The 11,935-nt window shown below is 41.9% G+C and overlaps 1 protein-coding gene across 3 annotated transcripts; it reads left to right on the plus strand.

Annotated features, from left to right (window-relative positions):
- The first annotated feature begins 239 nt into the window (after nucleotides 1-239).
- On the plus strand, nucleotides 240-2,827 carry LOC118546656 (transcription elongation factor A protein-like 3). 3 transcript variants are annotated; one of them, XM_078063905.1, is made up of 3 exons: nucleotides 240-624; nucleotides 1,508-1,577; nucleotides 1,939-2,827. In XM_078063905.1, the coding sequence occupies exon 3, from the start codon at nucleotides 1,967-1,969 to the stop codon at nucleotides 2,567-2,569; it is 603 nt and encodes a 200-aa protein (XP_077920031.1). In that variant the 5' UTR covers nucleotides 240-624; nucleotides 1,508-1,577; nucleotides 1,939-1,966; the 3' UTR covers nucleotides 2,570-2,827. The 3 variants fall into 3 exon arrangements, with proteins under 3 accessions (XP_077920031.1, XP_035965406.2, XP_077920030.1); XM_036109513.2 differs by lacking the exon at nucleotides 240-624 and adding an exon at nucleotides 769-984; XM_078063904.1 differs by lacking the exon at nucleotides 240-624 and adding an exon at nucleotides 769-972.
- The last annotated feature ends 9,108 nt before the right edge of the window (nucleotides 2,828-11,935 follow it).

The following is an 11,935-nucleotide window of genomic DNA, read 5'->3' on the forward strand; positions in this document are numbered from 1 at the left end:
GAAAGAAAAGAGGGACAAAGGGTTAATGATAAAGACTGTGTTGTAGACCAAGGATTACGATAGATCTGTTCATCTGTGATACATTTTAAAAAAAATATTTTAATGCTTTCTTTTTTAGCTGACATTCTACATGAGAACAGGTCAAATATTGGAGTGCAAGTTTCAAGTGTGAAGAGAAGTGAAGGGAGAAGGTGAGAAGGAAGTTGCTGAAAGCAGGTTGGGGTATATGGATTTTGAGGTCCCTCGGGGACATTCAAGCAGTGGTATCCAATAGACAGTTGGCAAAAAGGGTCTGGGGCTAAGGGGAGGAAATAGCCTGGAGATGGAGATTTGAGAATCATCTGTGCTTAGAGGGAAATGAACAGAAATCTCTCAGGGAGAGAGAACGTGTGGACTGAGAGAAGAGGCCCAGGAACACAGCTACTCAAGGCGGTAGCACCGCTTCCCGGTGGGCACTACTACCTGGGCTCTGGAGTCAGGCAGAGCCGGTCTTGAAAGCAGCCTGTGGGACTCAGCTGCTGAGCGCTCCTGGCAAAGTCGGGTACCGTCCCTGTGATCAGCGGTCACACCTGGCAATGACGTACATCGCAGAGGGATGCTGTGCGAGGACCTGAGATGCGCCAGGTAAAGCACCTGCGGTCGGGAAGCCTCCGGGCTCCTGCTCTCTCCTTGATTCCCCCTTTGCCACCCCGCCCCCCACCGTGTGCGGTTGCTCGGTCCCTTGGGGATGGGGGTGAGGGGGCGGGGTGGGGGACCGAGCTCGGGTGACGCGGCGCTCACGTGACCGGCTGGGCGCCGACGTGGGCAGCAGCCCCCGCGCCCGCCCGCTCGCCCGCCCTGCGGTCCGGTCCCTGCGCCCTCCGCTCCCGTCGCCCGCGCGGAACCAGCTCCCTGAGCTGCCCGGGCGGCGGGCGAGGGGCGAGCGGGCTTCGGCGAGCCCGAGGAGGCGCAGGCCTGCCCCGGGCCCCGCAGGTCAGTGTGAAGGTGGGCGCTGCTGGCGGCCCCGGGCTGGGGTGGAGGTGGATGGCAGTAGGATCCGTGAGCTGCGCGGGGCGGGGAGGGGTCCGGGAGGTCGGTGGGGAGGGGGATGCAGCGCGGACGTGGGCAGGTGGGGAGAGAGCACCCCTCCGCCTCCTCGACGCCCCTCCTGTGCGCCCTCCATGCATTTTTGGACCTGAAATGGGAGGAGACTCCCCCGCAGTGCGACAGTGAAATGCAGGCATATTCTAGAAATAACACCCTCTCACACTCTGCACCTAAAAGGAAATACTGACCTCCGCGGAAAGGGGGTGGGGGTGGGCGGCTTGCCTGCAGGGGAGGGAGACACAGAGACCCAAACCATTTGGAAAGCATCCTGGTCTGGAGTCTGAGGCCTGAAAATTAATGGCGGCTGGGATGCGGGGGAGGTAGGAGAGGGAAATGTTGCTTGAGTAGGACTCAGATTCGGGAAAGAAACCTCAGTAGGCTGAGTGCACAGGCCCTGCCCCTGTCTCCTCTCTGTCTGCAGGTCTCTGTGTCTGTCCCCAGCACTCTGCAAGGCTAGAAAAGGAGGAGGAACCTGTCCAGAATCCCTGCAGGTTAGTGAAAGAGGGAGACCACTGGACAGGAACGGTGGGGGGAGGGTGCGGAGGGCACAGTTTGGGCAGAATTTGAGGGTCCCACTGCCCATCTCACCACCATGTATATTGCACCCACCCCGCCACACCGACGGATGGTGCAAAGGGCCTGCCAGGGAAATGGTTGGCTCTCACGTGTGGGATGAATTGTGGGGTAAGGGGGGGGGGCAGAAGACACACTTGGAGGGCTTGGGCAGGTCAGGGGAACCCAGCCAAGGGGAAGGATGCCAGTACTATCAGCACCTGCACTCCACCTCCAAGTCCTCAGTCTCCCTTGTCTCTTTTGACTTCTCTTAACCCCCTATCCCACCCTACCCCGCAGGACAAGGAAAAGAAGGGAAAATCTCAACATGGAAAAACTCTACAATGAAAATGAAGGAAAGCTGGAAATCGAGGGAACACCAGAAGATGAAGTAGAGCCTGAAGATGAAGGAAAATCAGATGAGGAAGAAAAGCTGGAAATGGAGGGGAAGCCAGGGCATGAGGGAAAGCTCCAGAATAAGGGACAGCCAGATGATGCGGGACAACCAGAAGATGAGGGAAAGCAAGAAAAGCAGGGCAAGTCTGAAAATGAGGGAAAACCACACTGTGAGGGCAAACCAGAATCCCTGGCAAAACCCGAGGGTGAGCCACGGGCTGCAGAGAAGCGCCCAGCTGAAGATTACGTGCCCAGGAAAGCAAAAAGAAAAACAGACAGGGGGACAGATGATTCCCCCAAGGACTATCAGGAGGACTTACAGGAAAGGCACTTGGGCAGTGAGGAGATGATGAAAGAATGTGGAGATATGTCAAGGGCTCAGGAAGAGCTAAGGAAAAAACAGAAAATGGGTGGTTTTCATTGGATGCAAAGAGATGTACAGGATCCATTTGCCCCAAGGGGGCAACGAGGTGTCAGGGGGGTGAGGGGTGGAGGTAGGGGCCAAAGAGGCTTACATGATATCCCATATCTTTAATGCCTTTGGCCTTCAATTTTGTTTTCTCTGATGAGAATATTGCTGCCGCTGCTTTCCCTGGCAGGCATTTGCCAGGCTATGTGCTTTAACCTTAAGCTGATATTTTGTTTTAGGTGTCACTCTTGTTACCAGCAGCCTTTTGATCCAACTATAATGCTCTCTGCCTTTCAGTAGGGAATTTTCATCCATGTGCATGGAAAAGATGTTCATGGTACATTCCAAAATAACAATAAAGATAAAACCACTTTCAGAACCCCATATGCAGTATCAGCCCATTTTTTTGTAAAAATATAATGTTTACATAATGCATTTGTGCAGAGAAAACTCTGAAAGTGTGTTACACTAAAAAGTAAGCAATGGCTTTTCCTGCATGGTAGCCAAAATAGGACTCACCCATACTCAAAAATGAGTTCAATCACCTCATGGTTAGGTACTTCCATGGCATTCCTCAGCAGACGTGCCCAACCCCATGTCTTCCCCTAGTTGTAACCATGTCAGTGAGCACTGCTGCTCCTTCTGAGTCCTCTACCATCCTATGGCTCCCACCATGTGTGATTCTTTTTATTTGGTCACTCATCTCTTTTTCCTAAATATATGAATTATGTTTGTCATAATTAAAAAATAACTAAAATCAGAAAAGAAAACATGGTAAATGATTGAACTGTTCTGTGAGTTTAAGAGGGCAGTGAAGACACTTAAAATTCCTGTTGTCAGAACATACAATAATAAGTAAAACTCACATTTCTAGGACTAATAGCTAGAAGAATCAACCTGACAGTTATAACAGACCCACTGCTATAAGGGTCAATGTTGTCATCTGTGAAATGGGGATATTACTTGCTTCATGGGCCTGCCAAGTGGATTAGAGGTACTGAGTATGTGAGCTCTGTTGTAACCCAGCCTCTACCAGATACTTGTGTGTGTGGGGGGGGGGCTCCCACACCATTCCCATGCAGCAGCAGGTATATGGATGGAATCAGACACTTGGAGCAGGACTGAAGATCTCACCTGTGCCCAGTAACAAATCTAGGCAGCTAGAAGATGAATGTCATTGTCTCCTGGATACTTCCATGTCTGCTGGGCACTGTGCCCTTTCTCCTGGGTTCTGTACTTATTACTGATACTGTCTAATGATCTGGAGGCCTAGGTGCCAAAGCCCTATCAATTTCTCTAGAGCCAGTGCCCACCTACCCTTGACCCTTATAGAAGTGTGAATAAAGCTCTTTCCCCACTTGAGTTATAGTTATTCAGTCACCTGTGAATATCCCACCAGTGCTACTTGCAATGGTGTTTTATGTGTATTTTTTTGGTTTGTGTGTTTTTGCATACATGAATATCCTCATCAAATTCAGATATTGCAGGCTAGACCAGGAAAAAAAAAGATCTGTATGATAAAACTGTGCTAGGGTGACTGGGTGGCTCTGTTGGTTAAGTGTCTGACTTCAGCTCAGGTCATGATCTCAGGGTCCTGGAATAGAACCCCACGTTGGGTCCAGGGCTCAGTGGGGAGTCTTTTTGTCTCTCTGCCCCTCCCCCCACTTATGCTCTTTCATAAATAAAAATAAATAAATAAATAAATAAAATCTTTTTTTTAAAAAGCTGTGCTATTCTTACAGGTTAATATCTGCAAACTCTCTTTCCTGGGTTGAGTTCTCTCCCAGGAAACTTTTCAGGCCCCAATTTAGCAATTCAGCCAACCCTTAAATATATTTTATTTTTAGATCCTTATTGGTGATCATATGGTGCATGGACCAGCTCATCAGTATCACTTGAGAGTTAATTAGAAATGCAGAATCTCACCTTACCTCAGACCTACTGAGTTAGGATCATTTTAACAAGACCCCCAGGTGATCCCTATGCACATTTAAGTTTGAGAACCACTGGCTTAGATGGAGACTCTTTTCAGGCTCTCCACTCCCACCTTCCCATAAAATATGTACCTGAAAGTATAAATATATGCACCATATAAGATACACATCACAGATTATTAAATAGACCCATGTTTGTCAGACTGCAGTTACCACTTTCCCATGCATTGGTAAGTCTTGAATTTAATTCAGTGAATCAAGACTTGCAAATTGTTAAGGAAATAAGATAGAATAAAGGCAAATAGAAAATATCAAATTGCAGGTATGGTGACTATTATATGAAATTTGTATTTCAGATGTGTGTGTGTGTGTGTGTAACATGAGTTGTGATACAAAAATATATTTCTAACTGTGGGCTGTGGTTTTAAAAAACTGAGAAACACTATTGGATTCTTTGCATCTCAAAACTTATCCAGCCCATTTCATATTTGTAACCCTAGTGCGCAACACAGTACCTGACAAATAGTAGGTATTTAATAAAAGCATAAATAATAAGGACTAATTTGGGAACCCTAAGTTTTTCCCCAAGCTTAGCCCCTATCTACATACTTAACTTTGGACAAATAATTTTAATTGTCTAACAGTGTTTACCAGCACCAAGGAGAGCTCCTGGGCTGGACAGGGTGGAACTTCTCAACCCCAGGAAGACAAGCTCTGTAAAGTGAAACTAAACAACTGTGGTATATGTGCTGTAAAGGGACCCAGTGGAGGACTGTGTATGCCACAGGAGTACAGCGTCATAAAGGAACAGTAAGTATGTCTGCCAGTGGGAGGCCAGGCTAAGGAGCTGCCATGGAGGGATAACAGTTGAGCTACCTGCAGGTGATCTTTCTCCAGTTAGCCTGTGGGAATCAGGGCCTTAGATTTTAGAGACAACATATATCATATTGGTTTTGTGCTTGGACTCCATATGGTTTCCAATTTTAAGTGGTACCCAGAGCAAGAAAAAAATCTACAGTAGGTCCAGGCTACAGTGCAAGTTTCTCTGACACTTCAGCCTCGTGACCCTACAGACCCAACTGTATTATATTCTTGCTATACAGAGTCTATGCAGCCTTAAAAATCCCCAATAATAGAATTAAAAAAACACACTCCTAGGGTTTTTGAGCAAACCGTGCCCTCTTCTTTCAGCAATTAGTCTCCATTTGAGAAGGTGCTCACTTGCTACCAGACCCTGGTAGAGACTTAACACCTGGCCATGAGGTATTAATTTTCTGTATGAATGAGACACCCATTATGAATTTGTTTCTATTTACTCTGTTGAATAGTAAAATTTTGTGTGAGCACTGGCAAATGGATTAAAAGACTGGACTTGGGTACATAAAAATGGCACAAGTAAATTACATGATACCAATTCCTGCTATTTCATTGTCTCTATCTCTCAACTGTCATGTATGGCCTCATGGGAGTTCCTCATAACCAGTTAGAAGAGGGATAAAACAATGATCCAGTTTGTGGATCTATCTTCTTGGTATGTTGATAGTAGATGTAAATGGATGTCTGCTGCACTATAACCCCACTCAGGAATGACTCAGAGAAACACTGGGAAAGAAACATGCTACCAGTAGGTAGAATGCTATGTGGTTCATATGGGTCTTTGTATATAACTCTTCATGGCTGTAGGTATGGATCTACTCTGACCAATATGCAATGATTAAAAGATTGATCAGGGACTTTGGAAAAATTTAAATTAGAAAATTAATAACAGTGCAGATTTTGTATCCCATGATATAATAATTTACTATTGCACAACAAATTACGACACACTGAGGTTAACAAAACATTCATTTATTAGTTCACACATCTGTAGGCCAGAGGTCTTACAATGTATGATTGTGCTTTCTGCTCAGGCTCTCACCAGGCCGACATCAAGGTGTTTTCAGAATTCAGTTCCTTGCAGCTATAGGACTGTGGTACTGCACATTTTTACTGGCTAACAGCTGAGCTGTTTTCAGCTTATAAAAGCTTACATTCTTTACCACAAGGCTTGCTCCATTTTCAAGCCCGTAACAGCACATTGACTCTTTCTCATGCTTCTAATCTCTGACTTCTCTGTATCTGACTCTAGACCCCTATTTAAAGGGATAATATGGGGTGCCTGGGGGGAATCAATCTGACTCTTGATTTTGGCTCAGGTCATGATCTCAGGGTTGTGAGATCAAGTCCCACATTGGGCTCTGTGCTAGGCATGAAGCCTGCTTAAGATTCTCTCTCTCCCTCCCCTTCCCTCTCTAAAAAAAAAAAAAAAAAGCGGGGAGGGGGATGATGTCATTAGGTCAGGGCCACCTAGATAATTTTCCTATGTTAAAGTCAACTGATTTGAGACACTAATTATATCTGCAGACGGCTTCACAGAAACACATGGATTAGTGCTTGATTAAATAACTGGAAGAAGGTATGTATGCAAACCAGCTGGCAGTTTGGTAGGCGATCTTAAAATTCTGCCTACCACAGTCCACCTTCTGATTCCTGAAGATTCATTTCCTTCCCAAATGCAAAACATCTTCACCTTCTCCCAATATTCACAAGAATCTCATCTCATTACAGCATTAGCTCAAAAGTTGAAATCTCATCATCTAAATCACCTAAACTAGATGTGTATGAGATTCCTAGGCATAATCCACTAAGTACAGTTCCTGAAGATATTACTCTCCATCTGAAACTCCATGGGTCCATACACTAAGTGTCATGGCGACCAAGTTGGATACTATGACTGGGCTCCACAACATTGCCTTCCTATTACCAAGGTTGACCTGGCTACTGCCACTGCCAGCTGTCCAAAACTCCCACAGCAGAGGACAATGCTGACCCATGTATTTGGCAACATTTCCTGGTGCAGCCAACTACCTGCCAAGTGGTAAATTGATTATTGGAACCCTTCTTTCACAGAGGAGTCAGAATATTTTTCCTTACAGTAATAGATATGCATATCAGATAAAGAATTGCCTTTACTGTCCATAACACTTCTGTCAGCATAAGCATGTCTTAGTTACCTGAATAGTGCCACACAAAGAATCACCAAAATCATATTCAACCAAGGAATTAATTTTGCTACAAAAGATAAAAAGAAATGGGCTAAATCTTACAGAATTTACTAATCTATGACTTCTCTTATTGTGAAGATTTGATAATAATTATTTTGTAAATGTTTGGTAGAATTCATCAGTGAAGCCATCTGGACCTGGGCTTTTATTTGTGGGTATATTTTTTATTACTAATGCAATCTCGTCACCTGTTATAAGTCTATTTGTTTAATCTATTTCTTCTTTTTTATGGAAGTATAAATGACATACAATATATTAGTTTCAAGTGTACAACATGATCACCACATTAAATCTACTTACCATCTGCTACCACACAAAGTTAATACAATATTATTGATTATACTCCCCACAGCTTACTTATTTTATAACTGGAAATTTTACTTATTGATCCCTTTCAACCATTCCTCCCAATCTTCCTCCCCTCAGTCAACCACCAATCTGTTCTCTGTATGTATGAGTCTGAGTTCTGTTTGTTTTGCTTTTTAGATTCCACATATCTGTTAAACCATGTGGTAATTGTCTTTCTGTTTGACTTATTTCACTTAACATAATACCATCAAGTTTCATCCATGTTGTCACAAATGGCAATATTTTACTTTTTATGGCTGACTAATATTCCATTGTGTGTGTATGTATCACATCTTCTTTGTCCATTCATCCATTGATGGACACTTAGGTTGTTTCCATATCTTGGCTATTGTAAATAATGCTGCAATGAACATAGGGGTATATGTATCTTTTTTAATTAGTGTTTTTGTTTTCTTTGGACAGATACCCAGTAATGGGGTTTCTGGATCACATGGTAGTTTTTAATTTTTTGAGGAACCTCCATTCTGTTTTCCATAGTGGCTACACCATTTTACAATCCCACCAACAGTGCACAAGGGTTCATTTTTCGCCACATCCTCACCAACACTTGTTATTTCTTGACTTTTTGATAATACCCATTCTACAGGTATGAAATGATATCTCCTTGTGGGTTTGATTTGCATTTCCCTGATAAATAGCGATGCTAAGCATATTTTTATATGCCTGTTGGCCATCTGTATGTCTTCTTTGGAAAAATGCCTATTCAAATCCTCTGTCCATTTTTTAATGAAATTGTTTGTTGTTGTTTCTTTGTTGTTGTTGTTATTGAGTTGTATGAGTTTTCATACATTCTGGATATTAATCCCTTATTGGATATATGATTTGCAAATATCTTCTCTCAATCAGTATGTTACCTTTTAGTTTTGTTGAGTTTCCTCCACTGTGAAAAGCTTTTTAGTTTGATATAGTTCCCTTTATTTATTTTTGCTTTTAATTCCCTTGCCTTTGGTGCCAGATCCAAAAACATGTTGCTAAAGTTGATGTCAAGGAGCTTACCACCTATGTTTTCTTCTTGGGGTTTTATGGTTTTAGGTCTTACATTCAAGTCATTAATCTATTTTGAGTTGATTTTTGAATATGGTGTAAGATAGTGATACAGTTTCATTCTTTCGCAGGTACCTGTCCAGTTTGCCCAATACCATTTATTGAAGAATCTGTCCTTTCCCCATTGCATATTCTTAGTTCCTTAGTCATAAATTAGTTGACCATATATTTGTGGGTTTATGTTTGCGCTCTCTATTCTGTTCCATTGATCTATGTGTTTGTTTTCATGCCAATAACATACTGTTTTGATTACTATAATTTTGTAGTATAGTTTGAAATCAGGAAGGGTGATACCTCCAGCTTTGTTCTTTCTCAAGATTGTTTGGCTATCCAGGGCGTTTTGTGGTTCCATATAAATTTTAGAATTACTTGTACTAGATACTTGGAAAATGTCATTAGAATTTTGATAGGAGTTGCATTGAATCTGTAGATTGCTTTGTGTAGTATGGACTTTTTAACAATATTTATTCTTCTAATCCATGAGCACAGAATATCTTTCCATTTATTTGTGTTTCTTCAATTTCTTTCATCAATGACTTATATTTTTTAATATATACATCTTTAACCTCCTTGGTTAAATTTATTTGTAGGTACTTTATGCTTTTTGATGTGATTGTAAATGGGATTATTTTTTAAATTTTTCTCTTAAAATTCTTTATTAGTATATAGAAATGCAACAGGTTTTTGTATACTAATTTTGTATCCTGCAACTTTACTAAATTCATGTATAATAAGTTCTAACAGTTTTTGGTGGATTCTTTAGGTTTTCTATATATAGTATCATGTCATCAGCAAATAGTGACAATTTTACTTCTTCTTTTCCAAATTTTATGTCTTGTATTTCTTTTTCTTGCCTAATCTCTATGTCTAGGACTATTAAAACTATGCTGAATAAAAGTGGGGGAGTGGATATCCTTGTCTTATTCCTGATATTAGAGGAAAATCTTTCAGCTTTTCATTATTGATCATATTAGCTGTGGATTTGTCATATATGGCTTTTATTATGTTTAGGTGCATTCCCTCTATATCTGCTTTGTTAAATGTTTTTATCAAAAATAGATGTTGAATGTTGTCAAATGCTTTTTCTATATCGATTGAGATGATTGTATGATTATCTTTTATTTTGTTAATATGGGGTATCACATTGATTGATTTCTGCATGTTGAACCATCTTTGCATCCCTGGATTAAATCTCACTGGATCATAGTATATAATGCATTTAATGTATTGTTGAATTTGGTTTGCTAATATTTTGTTAAGGATTTTTACATTTATTTTTATCAGGGATATTGTCCTGTAATTTTCTTCTTTGTGGTGTCCTTATCTGGTTTCTGTATCAGGAAAATGTTTGCCTTGGAAAATTAGTTTGGAACCATTCCCTCCTCTTCAATTTTTCAGAGGATTTTGAGATGGATTGGTATTAAATATTTTTTATATATAGATAGATATAGATATAGATAGATATAGATATATCACATCTTCTTTATCCATTCATCCATCGATGGACATCTTGGCTCTTTCCATATTTGGCTATTGTGGACATTACTGCTATAAACATTGGAGTGCAAGTGTCCCTTCAGATCACGACATTTGTATCTTTAGGGTAAATACCTAGTAGTGCAATTGCTGGATAGTAGGGTAGCTCTATTTTTAGCTTCTTGAGGAAACTCCATACTGTTTTCCAGAGTGGCAGTACCAGCTTGCATTAGTTTCCATGAATTTTCTTAATTCTTCTTTAATTTCCTGGTTGACCCATTCATTCTTTAGTAGGATGCTCTTTAACCTTCAAGTGTTTTAAGTTCCTTTCAAATTTCCTCTTCTGATTCAGTTCAAGTTTCAAAGTATTATGGTTTGAAAATATGCAGGGAATAATCCCAATCTTTTGTATTGGTTGACACCTGATTTGTGACCCACTATGTTATCTATTTTGGAGAATGTTCCATGTGCACTTGAGAAAAATGTGTATTCTGTTGCTTTCAGATGGAATGCTCTGTATATATCTGTGAAGTCCATCTAGTCCAATGTGTCATTCAAAGCCCTTATTTCCTTGTTGATCTTCTGCTCAGATGGTCTGTCCATTACTGTGAGTGGGGTGTTAAAATCCCCTACTATTATTGTATTATTATCAAAGTGTTTCTTTAGTACTGTTATTAATTGGTTTATATATTTGGCTGCTCCCAAGTTAGGAGCATAAATATTTATAATTGTTAGATCTTGCTCAGTGAGTAGTTGCCCAATGGTGCACATACCCTTGTGGCTCCTCTCGGGCGGAGGAAGAGAGTCTTGCAGCTGTTCTGTAGCTTGCTGGACCCCTGCTCTGGGAGCAGTTGCCAGATAGTGTGCACGCCAGCACCACTCCTCCCAAAGGAAGGAGGAGGGTCTTGCCATGGTGATGCTGTTTCCAGGGCCCCAGCTTGGAGAGTGGTCACCTGATCATGCCATGGTTCACAGTTTATGGCAAGACCAAGCTGAAAGCCCACTCCTGGCCTTGCTGATTATAGCTGGTGTCCCCGCTCTAATGCTTGGGGACTCTGTCACACTCAGGCACCTCTGTTCTTTCTCTGACCCCAAGGATCCTGAGACCACACAGTACCACCTAGGATTCTGCCCCGCTTCACCACCTGAGCACCTTCCAGGCAGGGACATCCCTCACTGGAGCAGACTTTTGAAAGTTTCAATTTTGTGCTCCAGTGCTATATCACTTTCTGGTAGCCAGTTAACAGTGGCTCCCTCCTCCTGGGTTTTATTTTCCAATATATCCCCTCAGATTCACTTCTCTGCACCTCCTACCCGTAAAAAGTAGTCACTTTTCTATTTGTAGAATTGTAGTAATTCTTTTCTTAGATCTCAGGTTGAATTCACAGGTGCTCAGAATGATTTAATAGATATCTAGCTCAATTCAAGGGACCAGATGAAATGAAGGTCTCCTACTTTTTCAACATCTTCCCTCCTCCAGCTTGTTACAGTTTTTGTTTTAAAGTCTATTTTGTCTGATATGAGTATATGTACACCCACTTTCTTTTGGTTTCCATTTGCATGGA

The sequence above is a fragment of the Halichoerus grypus genome, chromosome X, assembly GCF_964656455.1.
Source record: "Halichoerus grypus chromosome X, mHalGry1.hap1.1, whole genome shotgun sequence".
Classification (NCBI taxonomy): Eukaryota; Metazoa; Chordata; class Mammalia; order Carnivora; family Phocidae; genus Halichoerus; species Halichoerus grypus.

Excerpts from the sequence above, each read along its gene's own strand:
- LOC118546656 (XM_078063905.1), top strand. The coding sequence starts at position 1,967 with ATGGAAAAACTCTACAATGAAAATGAAGGAAAGCTGGAAATCGAGGGA.